The sequence below is a fragment of the Nomascus leucogenys genome, chromosome 1a (genome assembly GCF_006542625.1).
Source record: "Nomascus leucogenys isolate Asia chromosome 1a, Asia_NLE_v1, whole genome shotgun sequence".
Taxonomy (NCBI): Eukaryota; Metazoa; Chordata; class Mammalia; order Primates; family Hylobatidae; genus Nomascus; species Nomascus leucogenys.
The window spans coordinates 16,898,692-16,924,988 of NC_044381.1; the positions used below are offsets into that span (position 1 = coordinate 16,898,692).

General features: G+C 42.8%; 1 protein-coding gene across 2 annotated transcripts in view; it reads right to left on the reverse strand.

Moving 5' to 3' along the window:
* Positions 1-1,738: 1,738 nt before the first annotated feature.
* C1AH9orf92 (chromosome 1a C9orf92 homolog) overlaps positions 1,739-26,297 on the reverse strand; it is a 75,576-nt gene continuing 51,017 nt past the window's right edge. For both annotated transcript variants that reach the window (XM_030814692.1, XM_003260412.3), the window contains exons 2-4: positions 13,513-13,640; positions 12,956-13,019; positions 1,739-1,845 (exon numbers count right to left, since the gene is read on the reverse strand). In XM_030814692.1, the coding sequence (XP_030670552.1) occupies positions 1,773-1,845; positions 12,956-13,019; positions 13,513-13,609 (234 nt within the window). In that variant the 5' untranslated portion in view covers positions 13,610-13,640 and the 3' untranslated portion in view covers positions 1,739-1,772. The remainder of the gene's footprint in view (positions 1,846-12,955; positions 13,020-13,512; positions 13,641-26,297) is intronic.

Sequence of the window (26,297 nt, forward strand, 5' to 3'; positions counted from 1 at the left end):
GTTAGTGCATCCCCTTCCGCATCAGTGCAGCCATTTGCCATTAATGTGGTTCTGCGCTGCTCATCAGACACGCAGGCCCCCATCCCACAGAGAATACTGCCTTTTCCCCAATGCTTGTCAAGTCATTCTCCACTCTCCAAGGTCCAGCTGGAAATTCCTACTGCAACCAAGAAAACACAGTTTCCCTTTCACTTTATTAGTTCATGTGGCTCTTTCATTTTTTGCAGTCCTCTAACCCTTAGCTATGTGATTCAATTAGATTAGGTAGATATTGGAATCTAAAGACCTTGGTTCTAGTCCCTGCTGTGAATCCACTCTGTGTAACCCTATGCTCCTGGCCTTTCTAAGTTTCAGCTTTCTCATCAGTAAAAAAGAAATATTGTTCCCTCAGAAGCTGAATTGGTTTTTCCTTTAAGAAGTGTTTGTTTGTTTAAAAAAAAAATATGAATGTGGAGAGAACACATCTTTGCAGAAACCCTCTCCCTTGGTCTTTGAGCTAGTTCATCCAGGCTCTGTGCAGAACTCTCCATGAGTTCTCCGTGAGTCCAGTCATCACATTTTCGTTGTTTCTCTCAACTCTGCTTCTCTGTTCCCAATACTTTTATCAAAGGAATGAATCAAAGAAAAGCAGTAATGAATCTAGTAAAGCAGATGATTGGAGGCTAGGAGCGGTGTGATTGGCCTGCCATTTGGGGACTGGGTGCCATGGGAGGACTGATGTGAATCCACGTGTGAGATTCAGCTGCGTATTGATCAAGTCCATTTGCACGTGAACCTCATCATCAGCTCCTGCTGAAGCCCTCGCTTCCCCGGTAATTGACTCTCGCATATTGATTAAGATGTTGATGTGTCCCAGGATTTCTCGGTGGTGATGCAGGCGCGCCTCCCGGCAGGCCAGGCTGGCAAAGCTCTTGCTGCACGGCTGTCACCAGGCACTCCTTAATGGATAAAGCTGTCATCTGAGAGCTGGAATGTCTTGCAGGCACAAAGACGAAATTAACTGTTCAATAATGTATGGGACATGGAAAAAACTTTACCCAACAACTCGAATTGATTGCTGTAAGTGTTTTGACTGCACTTGCCTGCTTTGCATAAAGTCAGCGACTTTGGCAAGCCTGATGTTCACGTACATCCATTTCTCGGCCTCTTTCAGAATAAGAGTTGAGAGATTTCAGCGGCTGCCAGGAATGGGCTGTCTGGAGGGAAGGGGGAAAAGGGGTTGGGGAGTAGATGGCACCACTGACACCTCTCCCTTGAGAGCCTTCAGTGATCTCTGAGCTTTAAAATGATGTGTTACTGGCAGTTTATTGGAATCTTGCTGGAATGGATCATCTTAGGCGAGCTGGGTGAATCACTGGGTATGGAATTCCTGGAGCTCTGTGTCCTCACTTTGCCCCTGGCTTGCCTCCTCCCCTTCCCTGTTAGGCTGGGACCTCTTGCAGAGAGAGGCTGTCAGTCAGACCTATGGGAGGAGGTCTGCTCTTGGTCACACGTTTAACACCAGTTTGATAAACAATTTTCATGCATTTAAGTTGGACCCTGCTTATTATTTGGGACTTGGTTAAACACGTGCTGTCTAACGATCCCACAGGTACTAGAAACCACTGTATGTGTCTCCTCCACTTCTCCCTCTTTAACCTGGAAAAGGGGAAATATACCAAGGTAGCAAAGCTATACTCTACATGTTTTCTGCCAAGCTCAGCCCTTTAAAAACATAACAGGATCCTTTGAACATAGCTCTGTTTTATCACAGGATGATCTTTATTGAAGTTTTAATCAACACAAGCAGCTGACAAAATAGGAGACTGTAGATTCGGCTGTACATTATGTATCTTCCTTGTGAGTCTGAAAAAAAATCATAACATTAAAAGAAGATAAAATAAACAGCCTCATTTAAAAAACAAACGAATCCCACCAAACCAAGGAAATCCTTTCGCACCCGAAGGAAGGCCTGCCGCGTGGCGTGCCGACTGCAGTCCTAGAGTTTGGAGCCTCATGGAGATCATTAACATAAAACAAATAACCATCTCGTTTTTGTCACCCACTATGAGTGAACTCAAAACCTCAGGCCCACGTCCAGAGATTCCCTCTCCACAGGCCCAGCCAGCTACGAAGGGAAGAGGGTACCAGCCCCTATGTCCAAATCCTTATCCTTTTCTTGGTCCAGCTGCTGTGCCATGGGTCTGGATGGTGACTCATCATTCTGGCTGGCAGAGTCCCCTCCTCACCACTGCCTCCATCTCCTTTACTTGCTTCCTTCCTTCCCAAAGGAAGGGTCTCCACTTACTTACTGTGTGAGGGAGCACTGGATAAGAGGGAGGAATGCTTTCCTCTTTCTATCCCAATCTCAGGTCTCTTTTTGAAGCCCTTCTGCTGTCTTGCACTCCAAGAAAGGTGTCTCCCAGGCCTGCAAAGTGATGTTATTTCCACAACTGGTGTATGGAAACTATTGAAGAGATGGATCCTGGGGGCTGCAGCCCAACTGGTGGGACTCCTGCTTTTCTGGCCAAAGTGACGTCTCTTTTCACTGAGAAAGGAAGCTAAGGCAAGGTCAAAGAGGCCTCAGGGGCAGGGGGTGCCATGGAGTGTTGTGATGGAGAGCCAGTCTCTTGGGTTGTTTAGATCTGGATTTGAATCTCAGCTCTGCCTCTCACAAGGTATGGGCCTAGCACCTGGTAAAGTTCTCAAAATAGGCATCGACAGAAGGAATGCATAGGGAGGAGAAGGATGGGCAGGATGTGGTCCAGATGGGGCACCCAAGCAAGGAGGACATACAAAGTGTGAGAAAGATGAGCTGGATATGGTTCCTCAGAAAGGTTTCTTGAAATAACAGATGGATACCTATTGGCCCAGAAGCATTTAAAGGTCCAAGCTAGGACTAAGCACAGTGGGGACGAGAGGATTGGCCTGAGCATCCTCGGGGAGTCTGGAGGGTTGTGTGGTGCCGCGGGCACTGTTGGAGAGCCTCAAAGGCCAGGTGGGGCCTGGGAATGAGCATGTGATTCTTGAATAGGACAGTGGTAGGATCTGTCCTTTGGGAACGATTACTTGGCCATAGTGGAATGACGGTGAGTGGGCCAGCAGGAGCCTAGACACACGCTTTGTCCAGGATGGCCACCTTGTGTTGGGTATCAAGGGCCAGAGCTAAGACTCTCAGCATCAGATAAGGAACTGATATGGTCTTGGCAGGTCTTGGGGGAGATGGCTGCCCAGCCATCCTGATCCTATGAATACTGTGGTGGCATTCATATCAGAGTTTCCACCTGAGCATAAAGATTTTCCAGGAAGCTTCCCTGGAAGTTCTGTTTCTGTGCATCTTATCAATTTGCAACCACATCCAGGGAACTGGGCCAGTAGGCCAAGACTTCTTCCTGTTATCCTTCCCCTCCCTTGCTTTCCTCAGATACTTGTTCTCTGTGTGCTCTGGCAGACGGTGGAGATACAATGATGAGACACACCAGGTTCCTCGCCCCAGATATTCTCAGCCCCAAAGGAGATAGACAAACTGATAGGCAGCCATGGCCAAAGTGCAGAGGAGGCCAGGAGAACAGGATGACTAACTCAAATGAGAAGCATAGTTCACAGAGACTCGTGACTCCCTATTGATCAAGGGTACAGAGGAACTTGGCCTCTCCAAAAAAGCAAGAGAGGTTCCAAACCTTACTCATTGCAGTGGGATGAAAGATTGGGAGAAAATAGAAGAAATACACAGAAGGGTATGATTGGGTCTTATCTGAGTCCATTTGTGCTGCTACAACAAAATACCTCAGACTATGTCATTTATAAATAATAGCAGTGTGTCTCTTACAGCTCTGGAGGCAGGGAAGTCCAAGACCAACATGCCAGGTTTGGTGTCTGGCAAGCCCTTGCCTCTGCTTCAAAGATGGCCCATTGTGCTGAGTCCTCACATGGCGGAAGGGAGAGCAGAGGTGGCTGGGGTGAACTTGGTTCCTCAAGCCCTTTTTATAAGGGCACTAATTCCGTTCATGAGGGCTAATCACCTCCAAAAGGCCCTACCTAGTAATGCTATTGCATTGGGAATTAATTTTCAACATGCATTTTGGAGCAACACAAACATTCAAACTACAGCAGATCCATCCAGGCATGTGATTTGGTAGAAAACCCAGGCAAGCCCAGCCACAGCAGCTCATTTGAGCACTCGGGCCTGCGAGAGGCCACTTCGGAGTCAACACACAGGTACAGGATTCTCAGAAGAACTTTGCAATTATTCTGGCCACCTTTAACTTCTAGATTTTCCTGGGATACAGAAAGTACTTGCGCTTCAGCCTTAGGGAAGAGAAGTAAATTAGGTCAGAACTGCATTTTGTCCTCATGGGTAAAGGGGGGGATTTGTCGCAGAGCTTAGCTAACCAATGGCCAACTCCCGCATTCTGTCTTAGGGCAATTACAGTAAGTGATCTGAAGTGGTGAGAATGGAAATGATTTATTCTGAGAACCTTGTCAGTACTGCTGTTAAATCATTTGTATTTCCTTATGGGCCGTGAGTGGGCTAGACTACATTCCTTTGCTTCAGGCCCCCCGTGCCATTTCCACAACTGGTTATTTCAGGTGACAATTAACAGGAAATGATGCCAACAGCCCCAGGGTGGTCACTTTTCTGAGGGACTCTGCGTATTAAGTTTCAATTACTTAGAGTCTCCCATCTCATCTAAGTCCCCAAAAGGAAATGAACTGCTTCTATAGTTGTCACAGAAAATCAGTTACTTTTTTTTTTATTTTAATCTTTCCCAGTTTCTGTTCTGTCAGTCAAGTTTCAGGAAGTTAAACTAAGAGTTAAACCAAAGGTTCTCTGGGGTCTCATCTGTAAGAAACTCATCTATTTCTTCTACAATCCAAACTCCAAAGACAAAGTCAAAAATGAAAAGCATAAGAAGCAAATCATAATGTGGAATAAAATAGTGTTTGTCTTTTTCCCTTCAATATTTTAATCTCATGTTATGGAGAATGCTCTCAGCAGGGAACCCAGCATTTCCTGCTCTGATGGTCTCCATGCTCTTTCCTTCTTTTCTGAGGACTGCTGCGTCAGGACCACGGAATAGGGTGTGTTGGTTCCCAGGGCAATGTAGCAAATGGAGGTCCCACCCAGACAGGCAGGATGTGCAGCAGTTTCTGCTGACCGCGGCCATCGCAGCTGCTGTGGTGCCTTTCTGTTAAGACAGCGAGCAGTGTCTGTTTGAAGTCTGTTCTTTGGGAAGGAGACCCAAGAGAACTTGAGCTGGGCTTGTCTGGATATCAAAGTCCAAATTAAAAATTTATTCTAGTGTTTGAAAAATTCCTGGCCAAAACCTTCATATGGATTTAAAAAATACAAACTCCCTGCTTTCTTCAGTGTCTCTGATTGAGGACGAGAGGATTTATTTCTAAAAAGAAATAATGAAAGCGAGGCCGAAAAGTTCCATAAAAGAGCTCAGGTCAGACGGCCTCTTAGCTAAATCTGTAAGAAAAGTAATCTGTTAAACCACTTTGGGCAACTGGGAAGCACTTGTATTAGTTATCATTTGTGAATCTTCGTTTTTCCCCTTTCCTATTGCATGTCGGATCACCTGGCTCTTTCTTTTTGCTGGATGTAAAGGGTAAAGAATGAGAAAGAGTTTCTCTTCCATATCCCATACTCCTACCCCATTAGGCAGAAGAGTAGAGGAGAAAGCTTTGTTTAAAAGTTGTGATATTGGGAGGGAAAAAAAGATTGCCAAGCAGATAATGTAATAGTAATTATGAAATTATTGATAAAAAGAACATAAAAATCATTAGGCCAAAACAGAAAAAAATTAAGGAAAGAGTGAACATTTAAGAAATAAAATTAAACCAAGGCCATTAATAAAATATACAGAAGAAGTAGAACTACCTGACATGGGACATTATTAGTGAAATGTGATTTTGGTTGTTGTTGTTATTGTTTTTATTTGTTTGTTTGTTTGAGATGAAGTCTCTCTCTGTCACCCAGGCTGGAGTGCAATGGCGTGATCTCTGCTCACTGCAACCTCTGCCTCCTGGACTCAAGCGATTGTCTTGCCTCAGCCTCCCGAGCAGCTGGGATTACAGGTGCCCACCACCACACCCAGCTAATTTTTTTGTATTTTTGGTAGAGATGGGGTTTCACCATGTTGGCCAGGCTAGTTTCAAACTCCTGACCTCAAATGATCCACCCGCCTCGGCCTCCCAAAGTGCTGGGATTACAGGTGTGAGCCACCACGCCCAGCCGTGAAATGTTGAAACAGAGGTTGAGAATGAGAAATTAGCTCCAAGGGCAAAACAACTAGATGAAGGATCAGGATGAATATATCAAGTTTAGATTGAAAGCAAAGGGCTGAATAGAAGAAAGTGATAGAACCATGTCGACAGACAGAAGCAATGGCAACTATGAAGGCAGACAGCCCCAGAACTACAGAGACACAAAACAGTCCACAAAAATGAATGCTAAGCCTCAAATGAATTCATACAGATCCTCTGGTAAAGGGTTTTTGCTATTGTGGTTGTTTTGATAAACTTCATAATTTGAAGTATAACTAAGATACCTAGCATTAGTGTACAGTTTGATTAATTTTTCAGAGTGGACACACCCACGTGACCACCATTCGGACCTGGCCATGGAATAATGCCATTACTGTAAGGCTACCATCTTTACTCCCACATTCCAAGAGTGACCCCTCTTTGGACAGCCATCAGTATAGATTAGTTTTGTCTGCCATTGAAGGTCCATAGAGTCATACAATAGTTTTTTATTTCTTCCTTCACTCAACATTATAATTTTTATCCATACTGTTGCACATAGCGGTAGTTTGTCCATTCTCAGTGCTATATAGTATTCCATTGTATATATGCCATAATGAACACCTTTCTCCTGTTGATAGACATTTGTGTCGCTTCTAGGCTCTGGCTAGTAGAAATAGTACTGCTATGAATATTCTTGTGCGTGACTTTTAATGCCCTTATACACAGATCTCTTTGTGTATATATCAAGAAGAATGGTTGCGTCAGAGACTATGCATACGTTAGCTTTAGTAGATACCACAAAAACAATTTTTCAAACCATGACATCAGGTTCCATGCCTGCTAATGGCACGTAAGAATTCCTGTCATTTCAGATTCTCACCAGTATTCAGCATTGTCAATTTATCTGAAATTTATATTCTAATAAGAAAGTGGTTAATATTGAATTATGATTCTAAGTTTGCATTCCTAATTTTGTATATTTTCATAAGTTCGTTACAAATTTAAACATCTTCTTTTGTATAGGGACTGTTCAATAATTTTTTGTCCATTTTTAATACATTATATGTCATCTTGTTGTTGTTGTTATATAAGAAATCTTTAAATATTCTGGATATATTTACCTTCTCCCACTCTATGAATGGTATGTGTATGTCTGTGTTTTCTTTACTTTTTTTCATGAGAAGTTGTTAATTTTAGTGAGACCAATTTATCAATCTTTAGTTTTATGGTTAGTAAATTTTATATATTGTTTTGATTTATCTACCCCAAGCTCATGAAGATATTCTCATATGTTGTATTTTAGAAGCTTTATTGTTCAACCTTTTATACTTAGGCCTATGTTCCATCTGCAATGGACTTTTGTGTATGGTGTGAGATAGGGGGTCAAAGAATTTGTTTTCTTTTGGAAATCCAATTAACCCAGCCATTTGTTTTCACACACTACATTGCAGTGGTGCCCATGTTGTAAATTAGGTGATTTCTATGCAGCTCTGTTTCTGGACTCTCAACTCTGTTCCATGGATCCATTTGTCTCTATTTACACCAGTATCACACTGCCTTAATTACTGTGGCTGTATAAGTTTTGATATCTCTGGTAGTACAAGTCCTTCAGCTTTCTTCTTTTTCAATTTTGTCTTGACTATTTTTAACACTTTGTATTTCTACATAAATTTTAGAATTAGCTTACCAATTTTAAGAAGGAGGGGAGAGTGGATGGTAGAGAGGAAGAGAGAGTGGATGGTAGAGAGGAAGGGAGGGTGGATGGGAGAGAGGAAGCAAGGGAAAAAGGAGGAAGGAGAGAGAAAGAAAACCTGCTTGGATTTTGACTAGTATTGCATGGAAGCATAGGCCAATTTGAAGAGCGTTAACATTTTTACAACTGTGGGTCTCCCAATCCAATTTACATGTTGTATCTTCTCATTTATTTAAGTCTGTAAAAACTATTCTCTGCAATGTTCTGCATTGCTATGCATTGGTCAGGTGCATATTTTGCCAAATTTATTCCTAACAAGTTGCTTAATTTTTTAAATACCATTATAAATGGCATCAAATTTAAAGTATTATTTTCTAATATTTGTTGCAAGTATACAAAAACATGGCTGATTTTTGTATGTTGAGTTTATATTCATTATTTAGCTAAATTGCTGACTCATTCTAATAATTCACCTGTAGATTCTATGCATACAATCATGTCCACAGATAATATCAGGTTTGTGTCTTTTCTAATCCTTAAATTTTGAAATTTCTTTTTCTTGTCTAAACTAAACTACTCTGGCTAGAACCTCCAGTACACTGTTACATAGAAGTGGTAAGAGCGAACATCCTTGTCTCGTTGCTGGTCTCCAGTAGAAGTGTTCATATTTCATTATTAAGTATAGGCTTTTATAGATGAAAGGGTTCCCTTCTAGTCCTAATTTCATGCCAGTTATAGTATCAGTGATGAACAAGTTCTGAGTTTTAACAAATGCTTTTTATTCATCTTTTGAGGTGTTCATGGGGTTTTTCTTCTTTATTTTGTTTCTGTGGTGAATTATATTGATTGATTTTTAAGTGTTAAACCAACCTTGCATTTTTAAAAGAAACTTTATTTTGTCATGATATCTGATCCTTTTAAGATATCTCTAGATTTGGTTTGCCACTATTTTGCTCAAGAGTTTTAGATCTATATTACAATGAAGGATTGGCCTATAATTTTCTTCTCTTGGAATGCCCTTGACAAGTTTCAGTATCAAAGTAATGCTGGCCTCATAAAATGAGTAGCGAAGTATTCCTTTTTCCAATCCCTGGAAGAATTTGTGTAACACTCATTTTTTCCTCATATGTTTGAAATAACTCCTCACTCAAATGTCTGGGCCTCAATATTTCTTTGTAGGAATTTTAAATTATAGATTCAATTTCTCTAGCAAATATGTGAATATTCAAATTATCCTTTTTTTCTTATGTCAATTTTTGCATTTTTCTAGGTGTGTTTCCATTTCACCTGCATGTTCAAAGCCACTGACATAAAATTCTTCTTAATATCATCTTAATATTTTGTTTAATGTCTTTAGGGTGTGTGTTAGTAGTTTATGCTTTTGATTTATCCAGGTCAGTCTCTCCAGGGATCTATTTATTAGGCTTTCCCTGAAAATATGGACAAATACATAGAAATTCATCATTCAATAAAAAGTTAAGAGAATGCCAACTGAAAGATATATAGTGTGTTGGTAATTAAAAGCAGGAGAAATTGTAATTGATTGATTGGGAAGCTCACAGGGGACTTAAATTGAGATAAACCTTGAAGGAAAGGTAGAATGTTGGCAGTATTAATAGAAAAGGCATTATTGGCATAAGAGAAATTTGGATAATGTGTAGCAGAAAATTGGGAAAAGATGGGACGGTCTGGACAATCAAGAGATTTGAGTCATAGACAATAAGACACTGAATTCATATTTTCAATATTTTCATATGTTGACTATTTGGAAAATATGAGGAATGATGTTGAGGAAAGACACTAAGTTGTCCAGCCTGGTGACTGGGAGAAGAAAAAGAAGGCCAAGAGGAAGAGCATTTCATGGTTAGAAATGTAGACTTTGTAGGTCCCAGTCAAAAGCTGCAGGCTGGAGCCAAGACAGTGGAGGAGCTGTCAAGACAAGGAACAGCATGAGGATGTGATCAGGCTGTGTCCAGAACCATGGGCTTTACTCCCTTTACAGCATAAGAGGAGGAAGGAGTCAGTGAGCACAGACCAGAGAGGGGAGCCTGGAGCCGCAGAAGCCAAGAAAGCAGGCTTTCTAGTAGGGCAGAGTTCATTGTATCAGACTCTACAACTCAGCCGAGGGATGAGGACCCAGAAAGCCACGGGACTCAGCACACGGGAAGTCACTGTGGGCCTTTGTGGAATATAGGGAGGTAGTAAATGTCTGGTGTCAATGGGAAGACAGAGAAGAGAGGGCTTCATTCTAAGGGGCATGCTTTTCCAAGCTGTGCAACCCACTCTGTCTTCCATTCACAATTATCTATTGGTTGCCTGCCTATTCCAGTCACAAAGCTAGGTATTCATTATATGGTAGTGAACAAAATAATAGACATGGCCCCTCTCCTGTTGAGCTCATATCTAATGAGGAGCTAAACATCAAATAAATATAAAGAAATGATTAAAAACCATGACTAGTGCTTGGGGAGAAAGAAGAGGGAATTATGAGAGAGAATAAAAGAAGGAGGCTGATTTAGATTGCAGCGGGGATTGGGGAACGCCTGACCACGGATTCATATGTAGAGGCATGAAAGAGTTCTGACAGCATTGAAATAACAAGATGGGCTGTTTGTTTGAGTGTCTCCTTCGGGGCCAAGTAAATTCTGGGGTTCTAGAACTTGCCGGGCATCATGACCCCACAACTTCATCTAATTCCCAAACCTCCCTCCCCATCACATGCCTGTCTTCAGGAGACAGAGAATCAGTCAGAAAGCAGAAACCACCGCAAGTCAAATTAAAGAAGAAAATGTGTAGCTCAAGGCAAAATCTTCTTCCAAAGAACACAAGGAAGATGAATCTACCATTGTTGAGTTATAGTGTTGGGAGATTATGAAGGCTAATATGATTAATTGTAATTATCATTTATAATGTATACTCATAATGATATTGCTTCTAGAACATCTTCATTATCTTTCACTTTTGAAATGCTTGGGCTTCCCAACAGATTTCAGAAGGGGCTTTTATTGGGCCCAGATCATCAATCCAAACCTTTTAAGGTAAGGGTGTTGCTACCTCAGAAGCCAAAGAGACATTTCCTATCCTGGAAAGCACTAAATAGTCATTAGCTTCTTCTATCTGTTTACCAGCCCGCCTGTCACTGGGATTCGACAGGTGTCAAAATTAACACCCTGCTCTATTTGTCCATCACAGGGCTGTCCCACAGACTGCAGTTCTCAAGTGGCCTCAGGCAAGCCTTATTTCATGCCAGAGCTAAGTTCCTGGGGAATAACATGTCTAAATTGAATTTGGTTTATTCAGTTCCATTTGAAATGTAAGCCTTGTTTAAAAGAAAGCCATACTCGATTTTATGTTTCAAGCAAATCTTCATCGTCTGACCTAATTGCTCTCAGAGACCCTAATTTGGAGAGAGTTCATGCCCTTCATTTATCATTGTGGCAATGTCAAAATCAGGATGGTTTCTTTCAACCACCTATGCTGCCTTTGTAAGAGCAAGGATTCACCAAGCAACACTCTCCCCCAGTGTCAGCAAGGCCCCTCTCTCCATCATCTCTGGCCACCCTCTGTCTGTCTCAGTTTCTTCTGACTTCACTGTAGGGCTCCCCTGGCCCCCTCAGTCTTGTCTCACTTGGACACCTGCTCAGTGGGAACCCATGTCCTTGACCATCTCGGCTGGCCCATGCACCTTGGCCTGTTTTCATGCAGACCCTTTGGAATCCACAGGGACAACTCACCAGTGACCAGGGGCAGAGCAGCTGTATCAACTCAGCTTGGGGAAGCTCAAGTATCCAGTGATCTTGGCTGTGTGGAGTTTGAAATTAAGCCCAATGTATTACTCACGGCAAAACCAGGGGCCAGCCAAGTTAAATAGAGCACTCCCCGAAACATTCACGGACTGATTAGAGAAGGAAGCTCCGATTTGAAGAGAGGCTATTTTGTGTCTGCTTTTATTTTTTTAAATAACATGCTTTCCATTAGTGAGATGGGAAAAGTAGAAACCTCAAAGAATATTTATTAATTTAAAATGTTCAGGTCTGTGACCATATGCCATGTGCCTTTAACTTCATAATAATGGCCACACTTTTATTGAGGTCTTCCTTTGTCCAGAAACTGTGATAAGCACTTTGTAAGCACCTTCTCATTTAATCTTTATGAAAACTCTGTGATGTAGGTACCATTCTTACTCCTGTTTGCAGATGGGCCAGCTGAGGTCCAGAGAGAGTAAGCACACACTGTTTTTAAGTAAGTGGTAGAGCCAAAATTTGAACCCTGGCAGTCTGCCTTCCTATTCTTGCCCACTCTTAAACAAATACAAGTACCCAGGAGCTTTCATGAAGAAAGCCCCTCAAAAGAAAGCAGTGACATTACCCCATGGGTTCATAAGTGGGCGCAAGTTTTTTTTTTTTTTGAAAGATCTCTGAAGGCCAGGAATTCAATAAGGCAGAACACACCCCACTGAACCAAGCAGGGCTTGAGTTTGCAGATTATTTTCCAACCAGAAGGAGTTCATTGACTTGGAGGAAGAAAGGAGATCATTTAATGGACTTACAGAAAATATTTTTGTTTTCGCTTTTTTTCTCTCGCAGAACAGTTCAAATCTTCCAGGCCATGGATCATTCCCTCTGTTGGCCTTTCTACCTGGGATTGTTATGAGAGGCCTGAAGCTAAGTCCCCGTGTCCCCCACTGGCCAGGCCTGCCCTCTCGTTTGGTCAGGGCACCCACACTGCCTTTGCAGCTGCATATCCACATAGACATATTTATTGGAGCAGTGAGAATCTCACTTCTCAAAAAGCCCCGGGAATTAGATTGTTTTCCACACTGAAAGTTTTCATTTGAAAAATAACCCTCTTTGTTTAACTAATGAAAAGGAGGGGCTGCTGCTAGCTTCTCAGGCTGGGTAAGAATTCCATGGGCAGTAATTCTGTTTCTCAGTGGAAAATGTTTCGGTTTCTTAATGTTGTTTTGCAGACTGGTCCCTGCCCGGCCCTTGCTCCCAGGACCACACATACACACATGTGCACATTCACCCATGCACAGTGCAGCATTTTCCACCCTTCCCTGTTGGGGATGGTTGCATCCTCTTTCCAACACCTGCAGAACAAAAACGAGGTGGGTCAGTAGCTGTCACCCAGCCAGAGGCATCCCTGCATGTACGGGAACAGAACGCTTTCCCTGGCCACGCTTTCAACCCCAGAGGCTGGGTGGGCCACAGAGGAAGGAAATTGGACTCCAAACTTCTCTTATTTCTGTGCATCTCCATGTCAAGCAATTCTCTCACACTATGGAGGGGGTGTTCTGTAACATTCCCTCCTCATTAGGTTCATATGAAATGGCGATAAACACAGCGCTGTCATCATTGGACTTACAGTGTGGCCAGCATGGTGCAGAGTGGTCTGGACTGCACAAAACAAATCAAAATATGGTCCCAGGAGACAACTTAGTGGTGGCAGAAAAAGCATGGATGCTTGCATTTAGATAGACCTGCACTGTCACTTGAACGGCTCAGCCCACGTGCAAGCAACTGCTGAACTACTCTGAGCCTTTTGCATTCACAGCTATGGACAAGAGAAGTTATGTAACTCACAGGCAGGTGCAGTGCCCTGGGTGGTGTTTCTCACATAGTAGATGCTCAAGGAACATCTGTCTTCTTCCCTCTCCTTTGTTCTCTGAAAACTAGCCATCTCGCCTCTAGCTGGGGGCCAAGCCCCATTCCTACGAAACAAGTTACAAACAATTGAGTGCAGCCACACCAGAGCTGAGTCCAGAGCAGGGTGTCCTCACCAAGGTCCACTGCAGAGTTAATGTGTACTGTCAAGGGGGTGCTGTGTGCTGTAGGGCTGGGGGATCCGACACCAGTGGGAACTGTTAGGTCTGTTATCCAGAAATTGGAAGTGTTCCTTCTCTCTATAGCCTTTATGTGGGACAGATATACCTAGCCTGAGTATGTGGCTTAAACACAGTTCTGCTTAAAGCAGGCAAAAGGACTGGGCGAAATAACCACCATGGGAAAATAGACATTTAGGAGATCCGCATGCATTAAATGTAAAGAGAAGATTAGCTGTTAGCATGGAGCAAATGAATAGCTTTAAAAGTAGACGGGGATAGTATGAAACAAGTCTGTCAGTCAGACTGCTTTTAGTTTTAAGTGATGAAAACCTTCTTCTATATTAACTCTAGCAAATAAATAAATCAGTAATTTATTAGTTCACATAACCAAGACATTCTGGGTTAGAGCTCCAGCTGGGGCTGAATACACAAAGTCATATGATGCTGGGAGGGCTAGCCGCTTTGCTGGCTCTCTTTCTCTCTCCATGTCCATATTTTGTCTAATAGCCTAATTCTCTACTCTTTCGAATTAGCATCCTACTCTCAACCTGGTAGCTCCAACAGAGAAATTCTGTCTCTCAGCATAGGCATATCAAAACCAGGGTGGATTCTGATGGACCCAACCCTGAACATATTACTGGCTAAAGGATAAGGCGCTATACTTTCTCTGCTACAGAAAGTGCAGATCTAGACAGATCTGTTTAAGTGACACCCTCTCTAAATGACAGTGCAGGTCCAAGGCTCCACTCAACCCAATGTTTTCATATCTCCATTCATATCTCCGTTCTAGCTACAATCTAGCCACTGGGAACACAGCAGTGGACAGGGGAGACGATGCCCGGCTCCCAGGCAGCTTATGGTCTTGTGAAGAGCCAACATTTTAGTTGAATCCTGCTGCTACCTGCTACTCTGCATCAAGAACCAAACAGAAGTACAGAGTCCTGTCTGTTCACAAAAAAGCCAATGTCTTTATAAAATTAACAGAAAGTCACCAAATACAGTTCTGTACACTGAACGTTCCCACATGTAAAGCAAGCATCCATATTGTCTCGCATTCCAGCCAGCAGGGCAGCCTCAGTGTGGAACCCGCCTGTTGAATGGCACCTCTGGAAGGTGTGCAGCAGGCAGTACTGCCAACCAGAAACGGCCGGGGCTTTCAGGAGACATCACTGCTTTGGAGTTTCTTGCAGAAAACTTTCACATTCATCTCACACACAAGGATTGCAAGCTGCTTCCTTGTGTGTGTGTGTGTGTATGTGTGTGTATGTGTATATATGTTCTCTGATCAAAAGAAAGTGGGATACTCTGTAATACTCTGTAATCAATGATATGAAATGGAATTACACCCTGAGTAGACTGTAATGGGCATTGTGGATTTAGGTTAGGGGAGAAACGGTGGCCTCCCAAAATTTCTGTATTGGGAGGGACCAGTAGACTTGTGTTTTCTGATGACTTGGATGTGTGATGGTGTGGGAGGACAGCCTCATCAAATGTAATTTACTCAGTATTTATTGAGGGCCTACTATGTACCAATCCTCTGGTTATATAAAAACAAATAATCCAGCATTTCTGCTTCATGGATAGAGTGGCTAAGTCGGGGACCTGCATATAAACCAAGCACACTACAGTGGGTAAGTGCTCTAAGGGTCTGTGCACAGCACATGACACTATGACATGTTAAGGCATGCAGTAATCTCTTAGTGCCCATGGTGGGGATGATTTTCTCCTCATCTCTGAATGGCTGGGTGGAACCCCAGCATGGAGCCTTGGCTGGAAACTAGAGGATTCTGGACAACGACGAGGACAGGCTCTAATGTCAGGCCTTGGAACCATCTGAGGCCACCGCCTGTTAAGCACGCTTAACCTCTGTGGACCCAAGGTGGTGTGTGACAAGCATCCCCAGGGCTTGCTGGACAATCATTACTTTTTATTATGTTTCTTACTGTCAGGTGCTCCGAAATCCACATGGACTGCTCTTATGATTTCAAGTTATCCCAAAAGAGAAACTCAAGAATCAGTGATGAGCACAGCGGGGAATGAGCCGGCTGCCTATCTCAAAAGGGCACATCACCATAATCACAGATATACCATGAGCATATGCAGAAAGAATGTACCGAGGGAGTGTGTGTCAGGAGCAGCCAAGAGGATACATAAACCAGGTGCCCCTCCCAGCATCGCTCTCCCCCACCAAAGCAGTGCCTTTAAAATATGTGATAGGTGCCCACATTGTCTCTCTGGCCCTGCAGAATGCCCCTCCCCCAACAGCCACCTTTGCTGCTCTTCCTCTAAATCCACCCTGGGTCTCCCGTGGGCTGGCTGTTGCCTTCATATTTCATGCGGAATGTGCAGCTTCCCAGGAGCCGGAGGCATGCCCTGCATTCTGATGCATCGGCCGGCTCTGACACCAGCCAGCTCCAGAGCATGCCTAATGAGGAGGCTGACACTGAGGCAGAAGAGCCAGGCCAGGCTGCGGACGGCCTGCTGCAAACATGGAGTGGGGTGACAGGAAGGCACCGAGGGTGAACCCGGGGGAAAGATGGCCGTTGCCTTTTTAAGACACGACTCTCTAGCATCAGCTACTGCAAACATGGGCCAATTTAAACCACACCAGGAATGAATCACAGCCTCGAATAAAGAGCAATTTGGATCAAGGAACATCCTTGGGGAAAGCATACAACTAAAAGAGGAAGGAGAAGCGGCAAAGCCTAAGAGAAGGCAGAAGCTTTGAAATCACTCATATTTCAGTAGGCAGAGTGGTTGCCCATTTTAGTTTTTCTTCCAGTGTAGAGCTCCTTCAAGTTTCCTTAGAGACCACTTCATTATCTAAAAGATCCTGCTGAACAGAAGTTTTTCCTTTCCTTAAAGCCTCATCTACCTTAATTTCACGCATTATTCCTCGTTTTGACTGGCTCTATCAGGATAAATTGACCCTTGCTTCCCATGGTATTTATGGCATTTATCCTTGGGGTAGAGCCAGTACCGACAATCACCATCCCAAAGCTACGAGGATGCGATGGTAACATGCTCATCAGCCATCTACTTAACACTTTGCCCAAGCCTAGTCCCGTTTCATCATCCCAGCAACTTGATGAGTTAGGTGCAGATGAGAAAACCAAGAATGACAGAAGTTTATCCAAGGCCATACATCAGACCAAAGGTTTCAAACATGGGCCCGCCTTCAGTACTTTCAAATGAGCTGGATACCCACTAAAAAAAAAAATCAAAATCTGCCATTCCACTTGGTTCTATGTGGCAAATCATGACTTCTAATCATTTAATGTAGATAAAATAGTAGCAAATGAAACTTTACAGTGACATAGGAAAGATTGTTATTTACATCATGGGCTCTAACAAAGAAATTTTCTTTAAAGCTTTAATTTTGTCATTTGCGTTTCTGTGTGTGTGTGTGTGTGTGTGTGTGTGTGTGTGTGTGTAATAAGCCGTTGGTTTTGGCTCTGAAGATGCTAATTTCATAATGAAATTCATAGTTCTTTATTGAATGCTTACCACATGTCTCACAGTTTTCATTAATTGTCTCATGTCATCCTCCTGACACTGTGATCCAGGTGATATTGTCCCACTTTGGAGATGAGGAAACTCTTGTTCAGACAAGTTACATAGATGGGCCAAGACCACAGAGCTCTTAAGTGGAAGGACAGGAACCTGCCTGGCTTAAAGCTACAGATACTGCTCATAGTAAGCCACCCTGTTTTGCAGCCATGTGGTATCCAACATATTTAATATCATTCAATGCCCTGTGTTTCCCAGCATCATTGTTCTTTTTGTACTTCCTGCCCACTGGGTTCTTGAAATATTTTCCCTGTTAATTCTTGCTGTTTTCCAGAGGAATTGAATATCAGGATATCAAAGAGATATCTGCATTCCAGTGTTCACTGCAGCATTATTCACAACAGCCAAGGCATGGAAGCAACCTGAATGTCCATCAACAAATGAATAAAGAAAATGTGGTGTATACATATAATGAAATACTACTCAGCCTTAAAAAGAAGGAAATCCTGCCTTTTTGTTTTTTTTTTGAGATGGAGCCTTGCTCTGTCACCCAGGCTGGAGTGCAGTGATGCGATCTCAGCTCACTGCAACCTCCACCTCCTGGGTTCAAGCGATTCTCCTGTCTCAGCCTCCCGAGTAGCTGGGACTACAGGCGCCCACCACACCTGGCTAATTTTTGTATTTTTAGTAGAGACGAGGTTTCACCATGCTGGCCAGGCTGGTCTCAAACTCCTGACCTCGTGATCTGCCCTCCTCGGCCTCCCTCCCAAAGTGCTGAGATTACAGGCATGAGCCACTGTACCCTGCCCCTGCCCTTTTTGATAGCATGGATGAACCTGGAGTCCGTTGTGTTAAGTAAAAAAAAAGCCCAACACTGAAGGACAAATACTACATGGTCTCACTTATGTTAGGAATCTAAAGTGGTCAAACTCAAGCAGGAAGTAGAATGGTGGTTGCCAGGGTCAGAGGGAGGGAAAAAATGGGGAGAAGTTAGACAAAGGGCATGAAGTTGTGTGATATGCGTAAGTCCTGGAGAGCTACTACACGGTGTAGTCTCTAGAGTTGACAATATTGTCCTGCATACCTAAAATTTTGCTAAGAGGGTAGATCTTAAGTTAAGAGTAAAAGAAAACTTGCACTTTTTGGCCGGGCGCAGTGGCTCATGCCTGTAATCCCAAAACTTTGGGAGAGTGAGGTAGGTGGATTACCTGAGGTCAGGAGTTTGAGACCAGCCTGGCCAATGTGGTGAAACCCCTTCTCTACTAAAAATACAAAAATGAGCCGGGCATGGTGGTGCATGCCTGTAATCCCAGTTACTCGGGAGGCTGACTCAGGAGAATTGCTTGAGCCCAGGAGTTAGAGGTTGCAGTGAGCTGAGATCGTGCCACTGCACTCCAGCCCGGCCAACAGTGAGACTATCTCAAAAAAACAAAACAAAACAAACAAACAAAAACTTGCACTTTTTCTTGTGTAGAATTACATTTTACTGGTTCTTTTTTTAATGCTTGTTTAGACTCTGTCCTTTCTAAAAACAGAACAATTCCTAATTTAAAATCTTCAGCTAATTTTTTGTTTCTGAATACTTTTGGAGTTGGAAGCATAGAATTTTACAATTGAAGGAAACCTTGGAGATTGTCCATCCCCCGCTTGCGGGAATTTTCCCTATAATAGCTCCAGAAACTGGTCATCTCATCGTCTCCACTTACACATCCTCAATACCACAAAGCACACTACACCAAAAGGCAGCTCAGCCCACTCTCAGACAGTCTGAATTGTTAGAATGCTCTTCCTTGTGCTTTCTGCAACATATAAATTTGGGGATATAAGGGGGGAAAATTCAAACCATAACAGCCTCTTGTCTGCAAATCAGTGCTTTAGACACATGGATAAGTCAGTCACTTGTGTGATCCCTGAAGCTTCTCTTTTTCTGGTTTAATAACCTCCAAATTTTCGCCAGACTCCTCTGTCCTGGGAGTCTCTTCTGAATGCACTCTTCTCTTTGTCAGTGCCTGAAAGGGTGGCACCCTGCCAGCCGGGCTCTGAGGACCCTACTTCCCCATGTCAGCTCCAGTTGAGTTCACACTCTCAGCTGCCTAGGTGTGCAGAGCTAGATTTATATTGATCACAGGCTCTGCTAATTCTCCTAGGTCCCGATCACATGGATGATTCTTAAACCTGGATTCCCACATCCACTACTATGCTATTTGATTCTCTTTCCAGAATATCGACAAAACAACCCTGGCCAAAGAGAGATCCTTTTAGTACTTTGCTGAAAACCTCTTTTCTGAGTTTGGGGCTGTGCCACGTATTTGAGGGTCTTTACACTTCTCACTGCTGCAAACCCTATTCTAGTCTTCACATCAAATCCAACAAAGAAAGGAAGATAGGTGAAGTGGTTTAAAGCCACCACATTTGCTAATCCTGAAACTCCTGAAACTGAAGTATGCAAAGAGCTCAAGTTTGTTTGGCAAACTCAGTTTTTCAGAAATATGCCATGTTAATTTCTCATTGTCCTGTTGTCTTGTAGATACTGAGGCTTTTTCTCTTAAGATTTGTTCCCTTTTCTTGCAAAACATTGAACTTCCCAGTTCTGTGTTTTCCCTGGATTATTTCCAGGGAAATAATGCTTCCCTATTCTGGAAATCAGTCCCACATGTCTTCTTTTAATACTTCTGATAAATCCCCTGATAGTGATTCGTATTTTTCAGTCCTTTAACAAGTTCACTTCTTAAGCAATTGTTTTGATCAGTTTCTAATTTGGGGGCAGGGAAGGGCAATTCTTTCAAATCTACTGATCTGTACTCTCCAAGAGCACCCTTTCTCTTTAGGCTTCCTTTATAGATATCAAAGAACTAAGGCGGGGCCATAAAGCAAGCAGGAGGTGGAAAGAGGTTAAACAAGTAGCAGGCTTACAAGAAAAAAATAGTCAACTCTGTTTTTCAAAATTCTTTTTGTGGAATATGAGATAGATAGGAGAACTATAGTCCAGAGTGGAAAGTCTTGGGGAACAGGGAGGAGAAAGGTAGCGTGGAGGTGGGATTATAGAGGGACCTGAATTGCCATGGCATGTGAAAAAGATGATAACTCTACCAACCCAAGCAACATCCAGGTCATGAATTCAGGTCTGAATTCTTCCAGGACAAGTTCTGGAATTTCTAGAAAGCAGGGATGTCCTAACATATTTTACGCTCAGAGCAGGTCATTATTTAACACCATCCCCTATATCACATTAATTTTTAGGAATCAGCGTGTAGCACTCAATTACAAAATTTTTATTTGTTATTTAGTTTTAAAACTAACAATTAGCAACTTAAAACGGAGAAATATCAACCTTAAAGATACAAGTCAAAGTCAGCAAAATATTTCATATATGTACTAAAATTTATATTTATTAAACAAAAACATCTCACAGTTTGCACTGTTTCACTGTCTTGAATTTCAAACACAAAGACTCCAAGAGGTCACGTAAAATGACAACACTGATATAACCCAAGTTTTGTTTTTTCATCCTTACAATCACATACTACCATCCCTTAAAAAAAAAAATCTGTTGTTGAGGCTGGCAAGCTAGCCCAACAGGAATAGCTCTGGTCTACAGCACCCAGCGAGATTGATGCAGAAGGCAGGTGATTTCTGCATTTCCGACTGAGGTACAGGGTTCATCTCATTGGAACTGGTTGGACACTGGGTGCAGCCAATGGAGGGCAAGCCGAAGCAGGCTGGGGCGTTGCCTCACCCAGGAAGTGCAAGGAGTCGGGGAATTTTCTCCCCTACCCAAGGGAAGCTATGAGGGACTGAGTCCAAGGAACTCTGGCACAGATACTGCACTTGTCCCACGGTCTTCACAACCCGCAAACCAGGAGATTCCCTTCAGTGCCTACCCCACCAGGGCCCTGGATTTCAAGCAAAAAACGGGGCAGCCATTTGGGCAGACACCAAACTAGCTTCAAGAGTTCTTTTTTTCCATACCCCAGTGGCACCTGGAAGGCCAGCAAGACAGAACCATTCAATCCACTGGAAAGGGGTGCTGAAGCCAGGGAGCCAAGTGGCCTGGTTCGGCGGGTCCCACCCCCATGGAGCCCAGCAAACTAAGACCCACTGGCTTGAAATTCTTGCTGCCAGCAGAGCAGCAGAGAATCCCAAGATCCACCTGGGATACTTGAGCTTGGTGGTGGGGGAAGGGCATCTGCCATTGCTGAAGCTTGAGTAGGCAGTTTTACGCTCACTGTGTAAACAAAGCCACTGGGAAGTTTGAACTGGGTGGGGCCCACTGCAGCTCAGCAAGGCTGCTGTGGCCAGACTGACAGATTTCTCTTCTCTGGGCAGGGCATCTCTGAGAAAAAGGCAGCAGCCCTAGTCAGGGACATACAGATAAAACCCCCATCTCCCTGGGACAGAGCACCTGGGGGAAGGGGCGGTTGTAGGTGCAGCTTCAGCAGACTCAAACCTCCCTGCCTGACAGCTCTGAAGAGAGCAGTGGATCTCCCAGCACAGCATTCGAGCTCTGCTAAGAGTCAGTCTGCCTCCTCAAGTGGGTCCCTGACCCCCGTGTATCTTGACTGGGAGACACCTCATATAGGAGAGCTCTGGCTGGCATCTGGCAGGTGCCCCTATGGGATGAGGCTTCCAGAGGAAAGATCAGACAGCAATCTTTGCTGTTCTACAGCCTCCACTGGTGATAACCAGGCAAACAGGGTCAGGAGTGGACCTCCAGCAAACTCCAGAAGACTGGCAGCAGAGAGGCCTGTCAGAAGGAAAGCTAACAGAAAGGAATAGCACGTCCACTCAAAGACCCCACCCAAAGGTCACCATCATCAAAGAAAGACCAAAGTCAGATAAATCCACAAAGATGGGGAGAAACCACTGCAAAAAGGCTGAAAATTCCAAAAACCAAAATGCCTCTTCTCCTCCAAAGGACCACAACTCCTCACCAGCAAGGGAACAAAACTGGATGGAGAGTGAGTTTGATGAACTGACAGAAGAAGGCTTCAGAAGGTGGGTAATAAGAGACTTCTCCAAGCTAAAGGAGCATGTTCTAACCCAATGCAAGGAAGCTAAGAACCTTGATAAAAGGTTAGAGGAATTGCTAACTAGAATAACCAGTTTAGAGAAGAACATAAATGACCTGATGGAGCTGAAAAACACAGCACAGAACTTCATGAAGCATACACAAGTATCAGTAGCCAAATCCATCAACCAGAAAAAAAGGATATCAGAGATTGCAGGTCAACTTAATGAAATAGAGAAGACAAGATTAGAGAAAAAATAAATAGGAATGAAAAAGCCTCCAAGAAATATGGGACTATGTGAAAAGACCAAATTTATGTTTGATTGGCATGCCTGAAAGTGACAAGGTAAATGGAACCAAGTTGGAAAACACTCTTCAGGATATTATTCAGGAGAACTTCCCCAATCTAACAAGACAGGCCAACGTTCAAATTCAGGAAATACAGAGAACACCACAAAGATACTCCTTGAGAAGAGCAACTCCAAGATACATCATCATCAGATTCACCAAGGTTGAAATAAAGGAAAAAATGTTAAGGGAAGCCAGAGAGAAAGGTCAGGTTACCCACAAAGGGAAGTCCATCAGACTAACGGTGGATCTCTTGGCAAATACCCTACAAGCCAGAAGAGAGTGGGAGCCAATATTCAACATTCTTAAAGAAAAGAATTTTCAACCCAGAATTTCATATCCAGCCAAACTAAGCTTCATATGTGAAGGAGAAATAAAATACTTTACAGACAAGCAAATGCTGAGTGACTTTGACACCACCAGGCCTGCCCTAAAAGAGCTCCTGAAGGAAGCACTAAACATGGAAAGGAACAACCGGTACCAGCCACTGCAAAAACATGCCAAATTGTAAAGACCATCGAGGCTAGGAAGAAACTGCATCAACTAACGAGCAAAATAACCAACTAACATCATAATGACAGGATCAGATTCACACATAACAATATTAACGTTAAATGTAAATGGGCTAAATGCTCCAATTAAAAGACACAGACTGGCAAACTGGATAAGGAGTCAGGACCCATCAGTGTGCTGTATTCAGGAAACCCATCTCACGTGCAGAGACACACATAGGCTCAAAATAAAGGGATGGAGGAAGATCTACCAAGCAACTGGAAAACAAAAAAAGGCAGGGGTTGCAATCCTAGTCTCTGATAAAATAGACTTTAAACCAACAAAGATCAAAAGAGACAAAGAAGGCCATTACATAATGGTAAAGGGATCAATTCAACAAGAAGAGCTAACTATCCTAAATATATATGCACCCAACACAGGAGCACCCAGATTCATAAAGCAAGTCCTGAGTGACCTACAAAGAGACTTAAACTCCCACACAATACTAATGGGAGATTTTAACACCCCACTGTTAACATTAGACAGATCAAAGACACAGAAAGTTAACAAGGATATCCAGGAATTGAACTCAGCTCTGCACAAAGTGGACCTAATAGACATCTAGAGAACTCTCCACCCCAAATCAACAGAATATACATTTTTTTCAGCACCACACCACACCTATTCCAAAATTGACCACATAGTTGGAAGTAAAGCTCTCCTCAGCAAATGTAAAAGAACAGAAATTCTAACAAACTGTCTCTCAGACCACAGTGCAATCAAACTAGAACTCAGGATTAAGAAACTCACTCAAAACTGCTCAACTACATGGAAACTGAACAACCTGCTCCTGAATGACTATTGGGTACATAATGAAATGAAGGCAGAAATAAAGATGTTCTTTGAAACCAATGAGAACAAAGACACAACATACCAGAATCTCTGGGACACATTCAAAGCAGTGTGTAGAGGGAAATTTATAGTACTAAATGCCCACAAGAGAAAGCGGGAAAGATCCACAATTGACACCCTAACATCACAATTAAAAGAACTAGAAAAGCAAGAGCAAACACATTCAAAAGCTAGCAGAAGGCTAGAAATAACTAAAATCAGAGCAGAACTGAAGGAAATAGAGACACAAAAAAAGTTTTTTGAAAAGATCAACAAAACTGGTAGACCGCTAGCAAGACTAATAAAGAAGAAAAGAGAGAAGAATCAAATAGATGCAATAAAAAATGAAAAAGGGGATATCACCACCGATCCCACAGAAATACAATCTACCATCAGAGAATACTACAAACACCTCTATGCAAATAAACTAGAAAATCTAGAAGAAATGGATAAATTCCTCGACAAATACACCCTCCCAAGACGAAACCAGGAAGAAGTTGAATCTCTGAATAGACCAATAACAGGTTCTGAAATTGTGGCAATAATCAATAGCTTACCAACCAAAAAGAGTCCAGGACCTGATGGATTCACAGCTGAATTCTACCAGAGGTACAAGGAGGAAATGGGACCATTCCTTCTGAAACTATTCCAGTCGATAGAAAAAGAGGGAATCCTCCCTAACACATTTTATGAAGCCAGCATCGTCCTGATACCAAAGCCTGGCAGAGACATAACCAAAAAAGAGAATTTCAGACCAATATCCTTGATGAACATTGATGCAAAAATCCTCAATAAAATACTGGCAAACCGAATCCAGCAGCACATCAAAAAGCTTATACACCATGATCAAGTGGGCTTCATCCCTGGGATGCAAGGCTGGTTCAACATACGCAAATCAATAAATGTAATCCAGCATATAAACAGCACCAAAGACAAAAACCACATGATTATCTCAGTAGATGCAGAAAAGGCCTTTGACAAAATTCAACAACACTTCATGCTAAAAACTCTCAATAAATTAGGTATTGATGGGACGTATCTCAAAATAATAAGAGCTATCTATGACAAACCCGCAGCCAATATCATACTGAATGGGCAAAAACTGGAAGCATTCCCTCTGAAAACTGGCACAAGACAGGGATGCCCTCTCTCACCACTCCTATTCAACGTAGTGCTGGAAGTTCTGACCACAGCAATCAGGCAGGAGAAGGAAATAAAGGGTATTCAATTAGGAAAAGAGGAAGTCAAATTGTCCCTGTTTGCAGATGACATGATTGTATATCTAGAAAACCCCACTGTCTCAGCCCAAAATTTCCTTAAGCTGATTAGTAACTTCAGCAAAGTCTCAGGATACAAAATCAATGTACAAAAATCACAAGCATTCTTGTACACCAATCACAGACAAACAGAGAGCCAAATCATGAGTGAACTCCCATTCACAATTGCTTCAAAGAGAATAAAATACCTAGGAATCCAACTTACAAGGGATGTCAAGGACCTCTTCAAGGAGAACTACAAACCACTGCTCAATGAAATAAAAGAGGATACAAACAAATGGAAGAATATTCCATGCTCATGGGTTGGAAGAATCAATATCGTGAAAATGGCCATACTGCCCAAGGTAATTTATAGATTCAATGCCATCCCCATCAAGCTACCCATGACTTTCTTCACAGAATCGGAAAAAACTACTTTAAAGTTCATATGGAACCAAAAAAGAGCCCGCATCACCAAGTCAATCCTAAGCCAAAAGAACAAAGCTGGAGGCATCACGCTACCTGACTTCAAACTATACTACAAGGCTACAGTAACCAAAACAGCATGGTACTGGTACCACAACAGAGACATAGATCAATGGAACAGAACAGAGCCCTCAGAAATGATGCCGCATATCTACAACTGATATCTGATCTTTGACAAACCTGACAAAAACAAGCAATGGGGAAAGGATTCCCTATTTAATAAATGGTGCTGAGAAAACTGGCTAGCCATATGGAGAAAGCTGAAACTGGATCCCTTCCTTACACCTTATACAAAAATTAATTCAAGATGGATTAAAGACTTAAATGTTAGACCTAAAACTATTAAAATCCTACAAGAAAACCTAGGCAATACCATTCAGGACATAGGCATGGGCAAGGACTTCATGTCTAAAACACCAAAAGCAATGGCAACAAAAGCCAAAATTGACAAATGGGATCTCATTAAACTAAAGAGCTTCTGCACAGCAAAAGAAACTACCATCAGAGTGAACAGGCAACCTACAGAATGGGAGAAAATTTTTGCAACCTACT